This window comes from Vulpes lagopus, chromosome 14 (assembly GCF_018345385.1).
Source record: "Vulpes lagopus strain Blue_001 chromosome 14, ASM1834538v1, whole genome shotgun sequence".
Taxonomy (NCBI): Eukaryota; Metazoa; Chordata; class Mammalia; order Carnivora; family Canidae; genus Vulpes; species Vulpes lagopus.
Genome location: NC_054837.1, coordinates 27,550,258 through 27,571,645, shown reverse-complemented (window position 1 = coordinate 27,571,645; position 21,388 = coordinate 27,550,258). Strand labels below are relative to the sequence as shown.

Sequence of the window (21,388 nt, the reverse complement as noted above, 5' to 3'; positions counted from 1 at the left end):
TTAACATCCTAATAGAAGTTGATGAAAATCAAAGACAAAAGCACTAAAATAAAAGCCTATTTTTTAAACTTACGTATATGAAGATAAACTGCTATCATATGTAGACACTACACCATAATTTTCTTCATTATACCGAAACATATCATTGGGATCCCATCCATTAGACTAGAAGAAAATAAAGTTTATAAAGTTTATTTTTCAAAATGACAAAGTATTTGTCCTCTTTAATTCAAGTATAATCAATATATTAACAATGTCTATTATATATAGTAGCAAAATCTAGCTACTTCAGTTAATCACTATTAATTTCCTGGACATAATTCCAGATGTTCTCTATGTATACATTAAGAACATGATCAGTTAAATTAGTTTTTATTTTTAATTCAAATAGATCTTCTTGGGGTGCCTGAGTGGTACAGTCAGTTAAGCTTCAGCTAAGCTTCTCGGTTTCAGCTCAGATCTGATCTCAGGGTTGGGAGATCAAGCCCCGTGTCAGGTTTCATGCTCAGTGCAGAATCAGCCTGGGTTTCTCTCTCCCTCTCCCTCTCCCCCACCACTCTCTTCCTCTCCTTTCAAATAAATAAATCTTTAAACAAAAAACAAACAAACAAAAAACAAATAGGATCTTCTTGTTCTGTTACTTGATTCTTGTTTTAGTAAGTCTTGACTATCTTTCCACATCACAATATCATTCCTTTTAGTGGAAATACCGTATTTCAATTGAATGGAGGTACAGTAGGTCTATTTAATCCATGCCCTATGATGGACAGAATGTTTCCAATTTTTCACTATCAGAGATAATGATGCAAAAAAAAAAATCCTTACACATTATTATTTGCATGTCCTATGGACATACCAGGAGAAAAATAAATTCTCAGAAACTGAATTGCTGGACCAAACGTAGATGTGCTTTAAACCTTTATAAACGTTGCCAGAATGCTCTCTGGCAACTTATCAATTTATCTACCTCACTATCAGTAAAAATGGAGTACCTGCTTCATATCCTACATAGGTGATATGCTCCAGAGACCTGAGAACCTCCACATTAGGTTTTATCGGATTCTTTCAAGTCTGAAAATGAATAATGATGATGTGTTGCCTATGTATTTTCAGTTTTATAACTGGACTTAAACATTAAAAACAGATTTGTTATAAAGACTTCTCCACAATATTCAATGGAAGATTCTTATCCAATTCATAATTTGCTTCCTAAACACTCATTTTTAAAGGCAAGAGAGTTTGCTTTCTGTATCTCTAACTTAGAAATATAATTTATAGAATCCTAATGATAGTCTTTACCTAATGATAGTTAGTAAAGCATTTGACTTATAGATGATATGTTCAGGGAAAAGTAAAAATAATATACACCAAAAAGCTTTTAGAAATAGTAAATTTTTGTAGAGAATGATCCTGACTTTAAGACCAAGAAATCTACTTAATGCTTTATTTCTAATGTAATCTACATATCTTAACAGTGAGTACCTCTTCCTCAGACAAGAAACCCAAGAGTCATACCTGGGTATGACAATTAAGATACCACTTTCTTGGGCACCCGGGTGGCTCAGCGGTTTAGTGCCACCTTCAGCCCAGGGCCTGATCCTGGAGACCCGGGAACGAGTCCCACGTCAGGCTCCCTGCATGGAACCTGCTTGTGTCTCTGCCTCTCTCTCTGTCTCTCATAAATAAAAAATAAAATCTTAAAAAAAAAAAAAAGATACCACTTTCCTTAGGATCCCTTATTCTGTAAAGTATCCAAAGCAAAATATGCCAATATTACCAGTTTCCCATGCTTCCCAATTTAAATTTGTAAGTTGCTTATTATGATTGATTTAAAAACACAAAAGTCATTCATAAGCATCTCAAAGAAGATTTGTCTGTATTTACTGCTTGGGGGAGGTCTCTATTCAGACAATAAAAATGCTGCTTTAAATATATTCACTACAATGATGACAAAATACTTATATTAAAACCAAATGATAAGATGTCACACCACATCACATGACCACAGTCTGATACTAAGCAAAAAGATTTTACTTACTACATCATTTTCCAAAGCCTCCAGTTCCTCACTGGTAGTGAGTTCACCTGCATCCCAAGGCTCCAGGTCCTTTTCTTTGTGTTCACCATTTACTTTAGCACTGATAGCAGAGTCAGTAAAAGCATCTGCAAAGGATGGACTTAGCTGAAAGATCATACAGCCAGACAATGGGTGACACTAATACATAAATTATCAACAGAGATATGCTAAAAATACTTACGATAAAGAAAGTATAACAATCACTAATGGTATGCATTCAAATGTATAATGCTTCTAATACAATAATATTCAAAAAACGTTCAGTAAAGTATGTCATAATTTTAAGACACATGAAATGTTTTAATGTATTCACACCGGTCATTATATTAAAAATAACTACTTTGTAATTCTATTATATTAAAAGTAATTACACTTCAATAAAGAAAATTTCTATCAACCCATCTAAAATAGGACGTTTTTTGTTTAAAGGACCCATTAATTAGATATAAGCTCAGAGCTCCTATAGCCAAACATATGCAGATATTTTAACTTTCCAAATCCATGTCTATATGGAGGGGTCAATATCCTAACATATTCTTCCATTAGTAACTGAAACCATTCTAAGTGAGCAAGCCTGTCACAGAATCCAGTTTCCCCTATGGCCACTCTTTTACAAAGTTCAGGCCCTACAGTGTCACCTGTCCCCAAAAGGTTAGGGTGACAGGTCTATCTACCTGGACTTCCCACCAACACTTTGTCACTTAGTGTGTCTTCTTCTAATGTTACCGAGGAGCAGTAGCTTGTGAGAACATCACTATGTTCAGTTGACAGGAATTATTTCATAGCTGCTGTCCAGCAAAGAAAATTTTTCTCTAGTTGAGTGTTAAGACCTGGTAAGTAAAGGTCTCCTTGGACAATGACAGTATTAGAAAATGCTTTGGAGATACAGGCTTATATTTAAATGGCTGGGCCCACCAAATATTCCCTAGCACAGGGCTGGGGAATAATATTTCTGCTGATCTGGCTCTGCCAAAAGATACTAGCTTCTAGTCATTGTGCCTTCACCCATATTATAAGGTGCCACCAAGGAGTAGGAGGAAGGAAGAAGCAACAACTATGTCTCTTCTAATGGAGACAATTCCAGAGGGATTTTAAAATTTGCTATGACTTCTGTCATGTCTCCCTCGGGGCCAAAGTGATAACCTAAGTAAGAAATTCAAGCCAGCAAATTTAGGCAGGGCACTACAAACCTACTAGATCTTACCTCCCCTTATCCCAAACTAGGGGTGGGTGAGTGTGTGTAAATGCAAACCAGGAAATAAAAGCATAACTGTACCTGTGAGCTTAGCTGCTAGCTCTACCAGCAGCACAGCTCCCATTGCTAGCAAGTCTAAGACCTAAGAGCATATCAAGGGAGATTCCCAAGAATGCCAGGCCTCAGATGGAGGTGGGATGGACCATCCACTGGAAGATGAGTGCATTTTGGAAAAGCTCTCTAAGAGGTCTAAAAGACCAGTGTTGTCTTCATAATGCCATATTCATGCTGGAAGCACTAATGGCCCTATGAACTTGACGTTATATGACATTTACCTAAGTCAAGCAATACTGTGCTTGATTTAGGTGACTTAGGTATGCAACTATCATCTTTAATTGTACAAATTCTTGGTAAACATTAGTTTTGTCTTGTTTATTTTCAAGAACGTGAAGTGCTTCAAGAAAACATCAATAATAACTTACATTAGGATGCCAAAATTCCCCATTTTCTCACAAAACTAGAATAGAAAACTAGACTACAGGAAAATTCCAAACCAGTCATGTCATCTTCTATAAGAAGTGATACATTTATTAATTTATACTGCTAATCCTATTCATGTTTTAGTCACATTAATTTTTTTGAAAAGCATCTACTTCAGTGAATAAAGTATTTACTTACATGGAAACCCATGTTAAAGATGATACTATTTATCCAAGAAATAAAGTTCAAAGAAGCAAGAGATATTTTTACAGAACCAAACAAATGAACTTTTCCTCACTATAGTGTGTGTATGCATGTGTGTGCCCAAGTATTTAGGAAAGACAGGGACTGAGCCAAACTGTCCTCAAATTGATAAATATATTTTTATCACTATTATTCTAAATAAAATAAAGGATGCCTGAATGGGAGTTAATGTGAGAAAGCAAGCATCTAACACTTCACTGAACCAAGTGTTACTCTGCTGATCACAATTTAGGCTGTATTAACAGGACAGAATTAAATGACTTCTATTTTTCAATCCCTCATTTTTATCTTAAATTTCTGTTTACAATGCCAATATTGTAAAAGGAATTAACTACTCACATGTTGTTACTTAGCATGATAGCTTTCTTTCAAGGCAATAATGGGGCGGAGGACACAAAAGGTGTGTCTCTCTTAATAAAGAATATTTCTTTAGTTTAAAACATCTCCCAAAGGAAGACCCTTTTTAATAATGAATGAAGGGGCACTTGGGTGGCTCAGTAGGTTAAGTGTCTGCCTTTGCCTCAGGTTATGATCTTGGAGTCCTGAGATTGAGCCCGGAGTCAGGCTTCCTGTTCAGTGGAGAGCCTGTTTCTCCCTCTCCCTCTGCCTATCACTCCTGCTGCCTGTGCGCATGCATGCTCTAAAATAAATAAAATATTAAAAAAATAAATAAAAATGAGTGAAGACTTCAGGGAAAGATGTAAAAAAGATGTGAAGCAGAGAGTGAGCACAAAAATGAGGCTATCACATCAGGATGCTGGGGAAAACCCTGGTCATAAATATATTTCAGATCAACACTGTATTATTATTAGCTAGGAGGAAGGAAGACCTGGATATTTCATTCTACACTGTTACCAATATCTAATACTGTAAAAGTTCTGAAAATTCCACGTTTGGATTTTTTGAAAAAACAATGCTGGTATTAAATAGTACTATGTTATAGTCAGGATTTCTGCAAAGTTTAGAAAGTCAACTGGCTATAATCTAATTGCAATAGTGGGAATTTGCATGCAAATCTTTCCAATGCCATGTGAGAGTATATTAATTTTCCACTATCCTCCATGGCAAAAAACATAAGCATTAATAAAAGCAAGTTGCAAGAATACAAAAAGGCTGTGAGAAAAATGTTACCTGAAGGAATATGTTATCTGAAGGAACTACAGATATAGAAAAATAGAAAAACAATAAAAATGATCAAATAAGACAATAAAGATTTAAATTCTTCATGTGATTCATTCCCTGCCTTATAAATAAACATTCAGTTTACCAAAATCTACAGGCTAGAGGGGAAAAGAATACACAAGTAACCCCTGCCCACACATCTGCAAATCCCCCTAATGCCACCTCCACAGCAGATGGGCTCTCAAAACCTTCCTTTCTGATTCTAGGCAGAGGCTGAGTCACTCTGGGTCAGTGGTGCCACCTGGTGGTAATCAGAAAGAAGTGTTTCAACCAAAGCACCACCTCTCTTGGGTATCCCTTGGCCCCATACCCAGGAAACTGGATCTATGTTCTGCTACTTAGCTTTCCAAACTCTTTCACTCTGAAAAATCAAAGTTGTCTCTGAGAATTTTTTGAAGGATCAAAAGAGTGGTAAAATAAGTGAAATGTTAGTGACAACATACTATTCATTAATAAATATAAATTTAAATTTATTAAAACCACAAAATGCCGTTAAACTAGATGAAATTTTAAAAATTATCAAAAAAATAAAATTTATGGGGCGCCTGAGTGGCTCAATTGGTTAAGTGGTGGTTCAGGTCATGATTCCAGGGTCCTCAGATTAAACCCTACATAGATTGGGGTGGGTGCTCAGTGGAAAGCCTGCTTCTTTCTCTTCCTATGCTTATGTGCTCGCACATGTTCTCTGAATGAATGAATGAATGAATGAATGAATGAATAAATAAATAAGTAAATAAATAAATAAATAAAGATTTTATTTACTTATTCATGAGAGAGACAGAGAAAGAGGCAGAGACATAAGCAGAGAGAGAAGCAGGCTCCCTGCAGGGAACCTGATGCAGGACTCAATCCCAGGACCCCAGGATCGTGACCTGAGCCAAAGGCAGACACTCAACAACTGAGCCAGCCAGGTACCCCAATAAATAAAATTTTAAATAAATAAAAATAAATAAAAGTTTAAAAATCAGTATCAGACTTAGCATCAGAAACCCTCAAATGTGTTTCCAGAAAAGTCTTCACCAGAATCCTCAGATGCCCATTTCATCTCTCAATTAAATGTCCTTTTTCTCAAACACTAAAATTCTAGATCAGTTTTTTAAAACTTATTTCATTGTTATCCTTCTGCTTTGATCAATTAAGAATACTGAGACTTTTTTCAAAAACTTTAAAAAGTATTTTCTCAGCATGCATGGGTGGTGCAGTAGGTTCAGCAGCTGACTCTTGGTTTCAGCTCAGGTCATGATCTCAGGCCCTGCAATGGGCTCTGTGCTCAGCGTGGAGTCAGCTTGAGATTCTCTCTGCCTCTCTCTCTCTGACTCTCCCTCTTTCCTTCCTGCTCATGCACACGTGCTTGCTCGCTCTCAAATAAATAAATCTTAAAAAAAAAATAATATTAGAGAATAGCATAAAGAAACAAGATGGGGAATGAAACTGGAACTCTTTCTTACATCATAGACAAAAATAAACTCAAAATGGATTAAGGACCCAAATATGAGACCTGAAACCGTAAAAATCCTAGAAGAGAGCACAGGCACTAATTTCTCTGACACTTGTTTTAGGAACATTTTTCTAGACATGTCTCCTGAGGCAAGAGAAATAAAAGTAAAAATAAGCTATTGGAACTACATCAAAATAAAAAGCTTCTGTAGAGCAAAGGAGACAAAACTAAAAGACAACCTACTGAATGGGAGAAGATATCTGCAAATGACCTATCTGATAAAGGGTTGGTATCCAAAATAATAAAGAACTTATACAACTCAATACCAAAAAAATTCAATTATAAAATGGGCAGGAAACATGAACTGACATTTCTCAAAAGACATACAGATGACTGACAGACATGAATAGATGCTCAGTATCACTCATCATCAGGGAAATACAAATCAAAACCACAATGAGATATCATTTCACATCCGTCAAGATGACTAAAATCAAAACCATAAGAAACAACAAGTACTGGCAAGGATGTATAGAAGAACCCTTGTGCAGTCAGTTTTATTTTATTTATTTATTTTAATTTTACTTATTTATTCATGAGAGACAGAGAGAGAGAGAGAGAGAGAAACAAAGATACAGAGAGAGGTAGAGACACAGGCAGAGGTAGAAGCAGGCTCCATGCAGGGAGCCGACATGCGACTCGATCCCAGGACCCCAGGATCATGCCCTGGGCCGAAGGTAGCGCTAAACTGCTGAGCCACCCAGGCTGCCCCGGCTTTATTTTTTTAAACGATCTCTAAACTCAATGTGGGGCTCAAACGTAAGACTTTGAAATCAAGTCGCATGCATCTGAGCCAGCCAGGGACCCATACCATTTAAAAAGTTTTTTCTTTTCTTCTTCTTCTTTTTTTAACCCTTGTGTGCACTGTTGGTGGGAAGATAAACTGGTGCGGCTACTGTGGAAAACAGTACGGAGGCTCCCCAACAAATTAAAAACAGAATTACCATACAATCCAGTAATTCCACTACTGGATATTTACCCAAAGAATATGAAAACACTAAATTAAAAGATATATGCACTTTTATATTTTATTTATTGCAGCATTATGTATAATAGCCAAATTATGGAAGCAGCCTACATGTCTACTGATTCATGAATGGATAAAGAAGATGTGGTGTATACATACAATGGATTATTATTCAGCCATAAAAAAGAATGAAATCCTGCCATTTGCAATGACAGGGATGGAGCTAGAGAGTATAATGCTAAGTGAAATAAATCAGGGAAAGATAAATACCAATACGGTTTCACTCAAACATGGAATTTAAGAAACAAAACGAATGAACAAAGGGGAAAGAAAAGAGAGACACACAGAAATCAAGACACAGATTCTTAACTACCGAAACAGTTACCAGAGGGGAGGTGGGTAGGAGGATGGGTGAAAAAGGTGGAAAGAGATTGAGTACACTTATATAATGAACATTAAATAACATATGGAATTGGTGGATCCCTATATTGTACACCTGAATCTAACACATGTTAACCATACTGGAATTCAAATTAAAAACACACACACAAAAAGCAACAAGCAATCATCCATCAACAGAAGTAGTCCCTGAAAATGCTAAATCTTCAAATAACAAGAACGAGAGCATTCTGTAGTAGATGAAGGAAATGAGATGACAGAGCAAGGAACCAGAAAGAGTGGTCATAAAGGCTGGAGAAACAGGTAAAGAAGGTCTGCTGAACTCTCCTGCAGCTCCAGCAAAAGCTACCTTATATTTCTAACTAACCAGCACCATGATGAGATCTTCCCTAGTCACATGCAGTAGGCTGGTTACAGTAGCAGACAGAAAGGAGTTTAAAAATGGAAGGTCAGAGGAAGATCAAACAAAATGACCCCATTTTTTCATGTTAAAAAATAGAAGGCCAGAGAAAGGTCAGAGAGTCGTTTAAGAGATAGGAGGAGGGATGCCTGGGTGGCTCAGTGGTTGAGCCTCTGCCTCTTCCTTCGGCTCAGGTCATGATCCCTGGGTCCTGGGATTGAGTCGCAAACAGGTTCCCCATAGGGAGCCTGCTTCTCCCTCTGCCTATGTCTCTGCCTCTCTCTCCCTGTGTCTGTCATGAATAAATAAAATCTTAAAAAAAAAGAAAGAGAAGGAAAGGGAGAAGAAGAGTGAAGATTCAGTTGGCTAGGTGCCTTCAGTTGGAAGGCATTATGAAAGAGCAGCAGTTATAAATGACAAAATCACCAAAGCAGGCTGCTAAAATAATATGGAAATGAAAGGTATTGAAGTAACAGAGTTTAGGGACTCAAGTGTCCAAAGGAATAGTGTTGTTTCAAATGGCCAACCTAAGAATTAACTGTTCTAAAATCCACCACTGCAAAAAACATTTGAAGGTATCTGGATCCCAGCCACAAAACTACGGGGAACTTGAATGCCTTCCAAGGGTTAAAAGCCCTCTGTTCTAAATACCAAGAAGTTACATTATAAAATACACCACACAACAGCACTTGCCTACTAAAAACGCAGCAGCAGATACTGTCCATTTTGAATGACCACAACTATTTTCTAATTTTAATTCTGGGCATATGAAGCAAAACTATTTAATATTTCAAATGCCGCGGGCACCTAGGTGGCTCAGTCGGTTAAGTAGTCTGCTTTCAGATCAGGTCATGATCCCAGGGTCCTGGAATAGAGCTCTGCACCAGACTTCCTGCTCAACGGGGAATCTGCTTCTCCCTCTCTTCCCTTCTTGTGCTCTCTGTCGCTACCCGCTGTCTTTATCTCAAATAAATAAAATAAAATGCTGGAAGTAGTTTATTTAATATACCATGGAGATAACATTATTATAATTACAGAATTCAAGTCTTTGAGGTCACATCCATAAAAGTCAGTCCCAAAATTTTTCCTTTGCGTGGAAAATTTTGGGGAGAGAATGAATTAGGAAGACCCAGTATAAATTATTAAAAACAAACGTAGCTCCTCCTGACTTCAAACATGGTAGGGCAGGATAGGAAATCAGGATGTATCTCTGCAGTACCTATACCCTCCAAAACAAGAGACAGAGTCAGCCCTGCTTGTAATATCTTCTTGTCCCAGCAGCTGAAATTCTCAACCAAGCACCTATCTATAAAAATCTTCTATGAAGGGGGTGCCTGAGTGGTTCAGTTGGTTAAGCCTCTATCTCTTGGTTTTGGCTCAGGGTCATGGGATCCAGCCCCATATTGGGCTCTGCACTCAGCACAGGCTGCTGGAGATTCTCTCTCCCATTCCTTCTGCCCCTCCCCATGATCGTATTCTCTCAGAAAGAAAGAGAGAGAGAGAGAGAAAGAGAAAGCAAAATAAAGAAAGGAAGAAGAGTCTTTTGTGGAAACAAACTAAAAGCCAATAGTGGCAAAACTGTGACTTCCCAGTAGACAGGAGAGGTTATCATAAAGGAGAACACACTGGTAAGCAGTAGTCATGTGACACCTAGCAACATTCTACAGGACAGGACACACGAATGCAACAAAATTAACAAAAGGCCAACCACCTGCATTCCTAAATTTTACACAAAATTTTAAGTAATTAAAAAAATAATTTCCAAAAAAATAATAATAAAAAATAAAAAAATTTCCTGGGGGACTTGAGTAGCACAGTAGGTTGGGTGACCAACTCTTTGGTTTAGACTTGGGTCATGATTTCAGGGTCACGGGATCAAGCCCCACATCAAGCCCCAGGTTGGGCTCCACACTCAGCACAGAGTCTGCTTGGGATTTTCTCTCTTCCTCTCCCCCTTGTGCTCTCCCAAAATAAATAAGTAAGTAAGTAAGTAAGTAAATAAATAAATAAATAAAGTAAATAAATTTTTAAAATAAGTAAATAAATAAATAAATCATAAATCTTTAAAAAATTGCTACCTTAATAGAAAAGGATGTCATTTTTTCAGAGAAGAACCAATTAATCCTATCTCTGCCTCCTGGGCACTCAACAAGGAAAATGAGTTTTGTGACCCATAAACAGAAGGGATTGTTTTTACCCTGGTTAGCTCAAAAATAAAATAAATTAGTCTCTAAGGTACGGCATCTTTTAATCTTATGGTTTCAAACTGAACTCAAGTAAAATTGATTTGAAACTACTCTTCACAAACGATTATCTTGTATACATAGAAATAAATCCAAATATGTATGCATTTCTAGCACACACAATACCTAAGGCAAATTATTTTTTGAAAATTTCAAATAGGGGATCCCTGGGTGGCACAGCAGTTTAGCGCCTGCCTTTGGCCCAGGGCGTGATCCTGGAGACCCAGGATTGAATCCCACGTCGGGCTCCCAGTGCATGGAGTCTGCTTCTCCCTCTGCCTATGTCTCTGCCTCTCTCTCTCTCTGTGTGACTATCATAAATAAATAAAAATTAAAAAAAAATTTCAAATAGCCTGTATGTAGGTATGCTTTTATACTTAACTCCTTTACCTGTGCTTTTCTCACTTGCATAAACATCATTTCAGCCTTATTTTTATGTTTAACAATTTCATTTATTTATTCATGAGAGACACAGAAAGAAAGAGAGGCAGAGACACAGGCAGAGGGAGAAGCAAGCTCCTCACAGGGAGCCCAATGCGGGACTCGATCCCCAGACCCCGGGATCATGCCCTGAGCCAAAGGCAGACGCTCAACCACTGAACCACTCGGGTGTCCCTTGGCCTTATTTTTAAAGTTAACACTTGGGATTTTTTTTAATATTTTAAAAGGATATTAAAATTCCTACTAGAAGAAATCTATAAGAAAAATATATTCTGGATAGGTCATGTTGTAGGAAAGCCATTTTTAGATTCGGCTAGGTCTAAACTAGCTTTCTTGAGTTTCCTGAAAATGAGTGGTAATTATAGTGCCTAATCATCTATGGCAATATATCTATGTAAGAAAAAAACAAATTATATTTCCTCTGATTTGAATTTAGTGTAAAAACATAAAATTTTTAAAATATTAATTGAAAAACAAATATGTATTGATACCCACTATCTGTGAGACATTATGCTAAACACCATGAGGAGTACACATCCCTAGTTCTATAAACATGTTTCTAAACTACAGAAAATTATAATGCATTAGGAGAAAAAATATGTCACAAACTGCTTTGTAATGTTGAGTATTCAGGACACGAGGTAGACAACTGCTCTCTGACGATGTTCCATGTAACCCTTTGACTTCTTACAGGTGCCTCAGCAGACAAAAGGAAAGCTAAATAAAAGTTAAAGGACATCCCTCCCATATTTCCTCCCTCACCACCACCTTGTTGTAACTAGAATTCAGCATGAGAGTTCACTGGGGGCAGAGGGAAACAAACTATTCTGTGCTAAAAATAAAATGTGGTAAATTTTAGTAGCCATTGGTGGAGGCAATAAAAACAGACCACTGTGAGCAGGGAAGGTCAAGGAAGGCTCTTAAGAGGAAAAGAGGTTTGAACTTGGTTTTAAAAAGTATTTCAAATTCAAGGAAGGAAGGGAGTTACTTAAGGTAGAGAATAAATCCAGCAGTAAGATAATCAAGCTCAAAGGCAGAAACAGGAAGGTCTAACATACAGAAAACGCTACCTTTGGTAAAGACGTGCATTAATATTGGGGAATAATGAAATTTTAGACTGAAAAAGAGAAGATCACATAGGTAGGACCCTGAACGCCAAGGTATGGCATCTCAGCTTTATTTGGTAAGCAACAAAGGCTACTGTAGATTTTTGAAGAGGAAATGAGATGATATAGAAGCAATACTTAAGAATTTCTTTGTGCTAGGGTGCCTGGGTGACTCAGTCAGCAAAGCATCAAACTTTTGATTTTGGCTTAGGTCATGATCTCGGGATGGTAAGATCAAGCTCCAAGTTGGGCTCCACTCTGGGCATGTAGCCTGCGTGAGATTCTCTCTCTCCCTCTCCTCCCTCTCACCTCTCTCTCTAAAAAGAAGTTTCTTTGTGCTAATGTCCAAGACTGACTGCAAGTGAGGGGACCTTGCAGTCTAGAAGTTAACTAGGAGATTACAGTAATGTTTGGATACAAACCATCCATGGGAATAGAAAGAGAGAGGAAGAATACAGATGTGACATTATCAAGGAAAAGTTTACAAAGCAAGGTAAAAGGGAGAAAACAACAGCTTTCTTCCCAAACATAAGCCGAAATAATCCTTGTGTCTGTGTTCTTTTTCTATAAGCAGCTAAAGAAAAAGGATGGATGTAAAGATGTGACTCTTGTTTGAAAGTGTATAACTAGAAGAAAAAATCCAGCTCAGCTTACATAGCCTCTCAGATTCAATCTATAATAGGTATTTTATACATCTGTTCTGAGAGTAGAATGAATGGCCATTCTAATTTATCATTTGCTTCAAAGGAAAGTTTTTGCTTTCAGCTCCACAAGTTGTTTCATAAAATACTGTTACTTTGAAACACAATGAAAATCTGACCCCCTCCCAAATATTAATTACAAAGTTTTTTGGTTATTACAGAGAAGGAATTTTACAAAGCAGACAAGCTCAAAGTTTAGTGCCTATCGTACTAATAAGAGTCAAAAGAAGGTTAATATTAGGTATAAAGACTATAAAACTGCTCTAATCTGAAAATTATAATTGAGAGTACAGAAATAAATCTATACATTTATGGTCAATTGGACTTCAACAGAGATGTCAGGACATTTCAGTGGGAAAAGAACATTCTTTTCAACATATTGTACTTGCTCTGTATATCCATATGTAAAACCGTGAAGATGGAGCTCTACCACACACTTTATACAAAATTCAACTCAAAATGGATCACAGCCTAAACATGAGAGCTAAAACTATAAAAGTCTTAAAAGAAACCAGAGGAACATATCCTCATAATTCAGAGTAAGCAACTTTTTAAGATATGACACAAAAAGGAAAAACAAACAAAAAAAGGAAACAGATGGACTTCATTCAAACTGAAAACTTTTGTGCTTTAAAGGACATCAGAAATAAAGTGAAAAGATAACCCACATGGTGGGGAAAAAAACATTTGTAAATTTTATCTGATAAGAGGATGACTGGTATCCAGAATATTTTTTTTTTTAAGATTTTATTTATTTATTCATGAGACACAAAGAGAGGCGGAGACACAGGCAGAGAGAGAAGCAGGCTTCACAAGGGGAGCCCCATGATGTGGGACTCGTGGGACTCCATCCTGGGACTCCAGGATCACGCCCCGGGCCAAAGGCAGGCACTAAACTGCTGACCCACCCAGGGATCCCCACTGATATCCAGAATATTTAAAGAATTCTTACAACTCAATAATAAAATACATCCTAACTTAAAAACAAGGCAAAGGACATTTCTCCCAAGGAAGATGTACGAATCTCCAACAAACACATGAAAAAATTCACATCATTAATAACTACAGAAATGCAAATTAAAACCACATAAGATGCTACTTCATAACCACCTACTAGTTAGGACAGCTATAATCAAAAAGACCAACAATGACTGCTGATGAGGATATGGAAAATTGGAGCCCTCACACAATGCTGATTGGATGGTAAAATGATATAGCCACTCTGAGAAACCATCCCAGCAGTTCCCTCAATGGTTAAACTTTGAGTTGTTATATATGACCCAGCAATTCTAGGTACATGCCAACAGAAATGAAAATATAATATCTACACAAAAATCAGCACATGGAGGTGCCTGGGCAGCTCAGTTGATTAAGCATCCAACTCTTGATCTCAGGGTCCAAGTTCAAGGCCTGGATTGGGCTCCATGCTGGGCATGAGGCCTACTCAAAAAAAAAAAATCAGCATATGAATGATCCTAGCAGCACTATTCTTAACTAAAAAGTAGAAACAACTGAAATGCCCATCAACTGATAATGGATAAATAAAATGTAGTATATCCAGAATGGATGGATGTAAAGGGCATTATGCTAAGAGAAGTAAAAACAAAAACAAAAACAAAAACAAAAAAACCATATGATTTCACTTATATGTGGAATATAAACCAAACAAAACAAATAAACAAAATAACAAAAAACAATGCTAAACAGAACCAACTGCTGGCTGCCAGAGGGGAAGGGGGACTCACATAATAGTAAAGGAGACTAAGAGACACAAACTTCAAGTCATAAAATAAATCGCAGAGAAGCACACCATACGAAATATACTCAATATTGTAATAATATATAGGGACAGATGGTGACTGCAACTATAGCTATTATGATAAGCACTGAATAATGCATACAATTGCTTAATCAATGATGTACACTTGCAATAACATTGTATGTTAATTATGTCAATAAAAAATGTAGTATGCCCATACAATGGAATATTACTTAGCAATGAAAAGGAAAGCAGCATTGATAGATGGATGGATGCTTTTATTTTTTTTTATTTTATTTTTTTTTAATTTTTATTTATTATTTATGATAGTCACACAGAGAGAGAGAGAGAGAGGCAGAGACACAGGCAGAGGGAGAAGCAGGCTCCATGCACCGGGAGCCTGACGTGGGATTCGATCCCGGGTTTCCAAGATCGCGCCCTGGGCCAAAGGCAGGCGCCAAACCGCTGCGCCACCCAGGGATCCCAGATAGATGGATGGATGAACCTTGAACACATTACATACTAAGTGAAACAAGCCTGTCACAAAAGGCCACATATTATGTGATTCTATTAATATGCAATATCCACAAGAGGCAAACCTAGAGAGACAGAAAGAAGATAAGTAGTTATCCAGGACTGAGGAGGCTGAAGTAAGTAGGGAGTGACAGGTTCTATGAATATACTAAAAACTGAAATGTACACTGTATGAACTGAAGTGTAAATGAATGAACTATATAGTGCATGTGATTTATGTACCAATAAAACTTTTTAAGAAAAAAACAATTTTGTGGGACGCCTGGTGGCTCAGTGGTTGAGTGTCTGCCTTTGGCTCAGGGCATGATCCTAGGGTCTGGGATTGAGTCCCACATCAGGCTCCTTGAAGGAAGTCTGCTTCTCCCTCTACCTGTGTCTCTGCCTCGCTCTCTTCTGTGGAAAGAAAGAAAAGAAAGAAGAGAAAGACAAAGAAAGAAAGAAAAAAGAGAGAAAGAAAGAGAAAAAGAAAAAAAGAGAAAGAAAGAGAAAGAGAAAGAGAAAGAGGAAGGAAGGAAGGAAGGAAGGAAGGAAGGAAGGAAGGAAGGAAGGAAGAAAGAAAGAAAGAAAGAAAGAAAGAAAGAAAGAAAGAAAGAAAGAAAGAAAGAAAATGAATCAATGAATTGATTCAATTTTGCTCTCAATAGTACAAAAGATGAGGACTAGGTGACAGCGGTTCCCTTGCTCCCCAACACCTCAAATTACCTTACTGAAAGGCAACTCAAAAGCTAGAGGTATTTCAGGGCTTGCAATCTTTTATTTCTACATTGCAGGCTTATGAGTCCGCAATTAAGAAAAATGTCAGTATTACAATAGACAAAATCTTTATTTCTTTGCAAAACTATGTGACCTACGAGGGCAGAAGATACATTTTCTGGGAAACCCTCAGACTAGCCAGGATCCCATACTGTCTTGTCTTGAACTTAGCGATTCAAGAGACTGGCATATATAAGCAGCAGCATTCTAGTTTTCAGGATTTGGGGCTTGATCCCTATTATCCTGATGGTTCAAAATAATACAACTATCAAGAGGAAGAAAGTTGAAATACAACTATCAAGAGGAAGAAAGTTGAAAGTTGGAAACAAATTGTTTTTTGTCTAGTTAAATTTGCACTCCTTTGGACAACTTTTAAGTAGCAATGGTCACAATACTGGCGACTGCTTCTTCTGTCAGGCATATTGCTTTGCATTCAAATCTATAAGTGCATATTTGACTGATAATAATATATCAAACCACTGACCATATAACCCAAATCATCTGGTTTATATTAACCTGAAATAAAGCTACTTAAATAATGTCTTTGCACATTGCCTTGCTTAAAGCTAGTAATAAAATACAGACTTTCTTAGAGACAGTGCTTTATTGATCTCAGAAACTGAATCATACTGATAACTTAAGGCTGTAAGTCAACTTAAGGTTGAAATGACAACCAAATGATAAAGTCAGAAAAACTATCAAGGCTATAAAGCCTAAAATTCCTAAATTCCTTTAAGAGAAAAATTATATAAATCAGATTTTACTGTGGATGCAAGTATCCTTTGGAATCTGACAACATTTAGTCATTTGGAAATAAAGACTATAATGCTAAGAGCTACCTCTGAAAGACTCAAAAGGGATGTCATCCACTTAAAAGCACAACAACACACTTTTTATGAAGCATACACAATTTTAAAATGCTTCCTTTAAGAAGAAAAAAGACAGGGGGAAGTCTTTTCTTCCTCATAGCTATATGCAACTATGAAAAAAAAAATCATTATTCTCTGTTCTCGGACAATAAAATAAAACAGCTTACAGCAGCACTTACTTTTTAACTGTGATTTCCAAAAAAACTCCTGAGTCCCAGAACTCAAAGTAAATCTACCACTCAAGGAAGAAATGACGGAACTTTAGCAAGAAAATTGAGATGGAGCCTATCAGGACAGCTGCAGCAGGGAAGGATCTAAAGGATGTCAGCTTCAAAAGTGCAAATACAGGGCAGCCCTGGTGGCTCAGCGGTTTAGCGCTGCCTTCAGCCCAGAGCGTGATCCTGGAGACCCGGGATCGAGTCCCAAGTCGGGCTCCCTGCATGGAGCCTGCTTCTCCCTCTGCCTGTGTCTCTGCCTCCCTCTCTCTCTCTCTCTCTCTCTGTCTCTCATGAATAAATAATCTTAAACAAATAAAAGTGCAAATACAGTGGAGGGAAAGCAGAAATAATGGGCTTTTTGAAACACTAAATAAATTCTTTCCTGAGCAAAATGCTGCTCTAAGGAAAAGGACAGTGTATCATATCAGAAGTCTTCAGTTTCAGTCCAAATATCAGCTGCTGTGTTAAAAATAAATTAAATGTTAAAAAAAACAGACTCTATGGTTTTCTAGTCAGAATCAAACCAAACCACCTAAGTTGCTTATCTTTTGTTCTTTTCTGACATCTGGTCTAGGTACCCTTTTGACCAGAGTATGGAAAGAATCAACAGATGGGGTATAGAGCTTCCACAATCAATGGTCCTATATATGCTCTTGATGCTGTAATATTCGACTAGAAGTGCTTGGAGTCAGTAGTTCTATTTAGACAGTGCCAATTTGTGGCAAAATGCATTAATGATGAAGAAACTGTATATTCTTCTTATATAAAATGAATATGTTTACAATACTATAATAAAGTATTACTAAAATCTCTCAGAGAAAAATAATCCAACTTAATATTAAAAAGCAGTTCTTATTTTCCTTACTAATAAATTCAAAAATGTACATACTGGATTCTCTAGTTTAAACTTCAGGCAAAATATTTTTAAAATAAACTATTTCATCTTATTTTTACTAACCCACTATATAACATGAAAACACTGGAACTAGTAATAAAACATTTGAGAAGCTATTTTTCTTAAAATCTAAATTAGCAAAATTAAAAGTTGAGCTGGAATTTTAGAAATTTTACTTTTTAAGAAAGAAATTTTACCATTTAAAATACTGCTATAGGGATGCCTGGGTGGCTCAGTGGTTGTGCATTTGCCTTCGGCTCAGGGTGTGATCCCAAAGTCTGGGGATCAAGTCCAACATGGGGCTTCCTGCATGGACCTTGCTTCTCCCTCTGCCTGTGTCTCTGCCTCTCTCTCTCTGTCTCTCATGAATAAATAAAATCTTTAAAAATTAAATAAAATAAAATGCTGCCATATAAGATTTAAAAATCAAGTATCAGAGGTAAAAACTTAAACCAACAAGAGCACCTGGGTGGCTCAGTCGAGCATCTGACTCAGTTTCAGCTCAGTTCATGATCTCAGGGTCGTGAGATTAAGTCCCACATTCGGCTCCACACTCAGTGCAGAGTGCGCTTGTCCCTCTCCCTCTGTTCCTCCCTGACTCTCCCTCTCTCAAATAGTCTCTCAAATAAAGTCTTAAAAAAAAAAAAAAAAAAAAACTTAAACCCACAAACCAGATTTCTGTAAAAGGATCTAAAATGAAGATCAATAGCTACGACACCACAGAATCAAATGTACACCAAATCCTACAGCAAAGCCAAATTAATGTAACACAACAAGAGAAAAACGTAGACCCACTTTGTGAGGCCTGCTTTACTTAAAAAAAAAAATAAGGTGAGAAATTCCAGAGAATGTTAAATTTCTATTTCCCATATTATCTCCAAAAGAGAGCAAAAGAAATTCTAACAAAGATGTCAACAGAAAGATACTTTGTGGGTGGGGTCTCAGGAGGTGACATTCTGTTTTCAGCTTTTCCATTGAGGCTCCTGCTACAGAACCCATTTTGAGGGAGTAGGGGGAGTCTTTAGTCCATGCTATCAGAAAGAATGAAATGGGTCTAATCACTGCTAGAACAATTTTTTTTAAATTTTTATTTATTTATTTATGATAGTCACAGAGAGAGAGAGAGAGAGAGAGAGAGAGAGGCAGAGACACAGTGGGAGAAGCAGGCTCCATGCAGGGAGCCCGACATGGGACTCAATCCCAGTACTCCAGGATCACGTCCTGGGCCGAATGCAGGCGCAGGCACACTAAACCACTGAGCCACCCAGGGATCCCCCCACAGACTTCTTTTCTTATGTAAATTAGAAGAACTGTTCAAGTGCACATGCTCCCTTAAACTCTCTACCGTAATCACTGATCCGGATTAAAAAAAGAAAAAAAAATTCTATTTCCAGTCAAATTGGAATTAAAATGCATATAATTTATCCACATTCCTTCACTGCCCTGCTTTATTACTACTGCTTTTAGTGTATGTGCTATTCATAAGACTTCACTGACACTGTGCAGAGCAAAAGAAAAAAAATAAATCCAGACAGTAATTAGGTATACTACCATTGCACAATACTACAAGTAAACTGTCTTCCTGGACTCATCTGAATTACCTACTAGAAGAACTCAAAAATGCTACTTGTTTTTGCATAAACCATACTGACTAGCGGAGTGCAAGCTGTTTTCTGATTCCCCATCATGAGCTAGTATTAATCTTGCTCACTTTCATCATTCAGCAAGCTGACAAATCAAAAATCATACTCCATTGCTTTGAAACTGCATTTCTTTGATTACTAGTGAGGTGGACTACCTCACTGTTCACTGTCCATTTGCATAATTTTTTTATTTGATTTTTCCCAGTTTGTAGCATGTCTTATAAAATTTTGGGAACTTTGGGACACATCTAAGTCTTTAATTTTTTATACTCAAGTATTTCAGTCTTATACATTATGAATTTTTGCTTTGGTGGTTATGCTTATAAACTCCTTCCCCAAATCAAAATGATATAAATTCATAGATCTGCTCTAGAATTTCTATGTAAGTTTTTTTTTTTTAAGATTTTATTTATTTATTCATGAGAGACACAGAGGGAGGGGGAGAGAGAGACAGAGACACAGGAGAAGCAGGCTCCATGCAGGAAACCCGATGTGGGACTTGATCCTGAGACTCCGGGATCAGGCCCCGAACCAAAGGCAGATGCTCAACCACTGAGCCACCCAGGTATTCCCAGTTTTTTGTTTTATGTTTTTTTTTAAACACATCTCTTTTTAGCCATTAAGGATTTATTTTGGTGATGGGTATTAGAAAGGCATCTAATTCCCCCCAAATGTACCAACACCATTTAATAAATAAATAATCCACCTTAATTACAGATTTAAAGTGTTTTCTTGATCATATATTAACAAAATACCCATACGAAGTACATCTGTCTTGGACTCTCTATTCTTTGCCACTACGGCAACTATGGTTTAATTCTAATATACTTTAATATTTTGTAGGGCAAGTCCTTCATGTCTCTTGTAGAAAAACTTCCAAAATTCTTCTATTAAGTATTACTATACAAACTCTGGAATCATTTTGTCACTTCCTACAAAAATAGAGATATTAGCTTTAGTGATTATTTTTAGAAAAAAGGACAATTTTAAAGTGTAATATATTTCCATTTAAAGTATGATATGGGGGGATGTCATACTGGGTGGCTCAGCAGTTTAGCACCTGCCTTCGGCCCAGGGTGTGATCCTGGAGTCTGGGGATTGAGTCCCGCATCAGGCTCCATGCAGGGTGCCCTCTGCCTGTGTCTTTGCCTCTCTCTGTGTCTTTCATGAATAAATAAATAAAATCTTTTAAAAAAAAAATGATATGTTTCTCCATTTAGTTGAATCAACTTATTTCCTTCAGTAATGTTTTCATAAAAAGTCTCCAACCTATTCAGATATACTATATTTCTATGCTCTTCTCTAAGTCTTGTTCCTTTGTGAAGATGTTTTCCTTTTTTAGCATCTCTGGTTAATGCTGTTCAGCAGTTATCAAAAGTTTTCATATATCTTAAATCAGACCACTTTACTCCTATTAGTACTAAATATTTTATCTTGCTTATTTTTAATAAGTGAAGAATTGTTTTGATCTTGGCATAATGAATACAGATGATTTTATATGCTCTAAAAACATATAAAGTAACACAATTTCAACAAATCAGAGATCATATTTTAATAAACATGCAATACTTCCCCCTCTATGGCATACCTCAAACTATTCTGTTTAATGTTTTGTCACTTGTTCTACTATACCTGTTTATTTTTTTAAATCTCAATAATCTCTGAACCACCTCCCCACTGGCCTCAGTAAATGTTAGTTTCCATTTAACTACTTGGCCTCAGCATGGACACACACCCTTTCTCTTACTAGCCCACAGCAAAGCT

At 37.0% G+C, this 21,388-nt stretch overlaps 1 protein-coding gene across 8 annotated transcripts in view; it reads right to left on the bottom strand.

Annotated features, from left to right (window-relative positions):
- ATXN2 (ataxin 2) overlaps nt 1-21,388 on the bottom strand; it is a 114,690-nt gene that overhangs the window by 47,306 nt on the left and 45,996 nt on the right. For all 8 annotated transcript variants that reach the window (XM_041728851.1, XM_041728846.1, XM_041728850.1 and 5 more), the window contains exons 6-7: nt 2,039-2,163; nt 74-165 (exon numbers count right to left, since the gene is read on the bottom strand). In XM_041728851.1, coding sequence (XP_041584785.1) covers nt 74-165; nt 2,039-2,163 — 217 coding nt within the window. The remainder of the gene's footprint in view (nt 1-73; nt 166-2,038; nt 2,164-21,388) is intronic.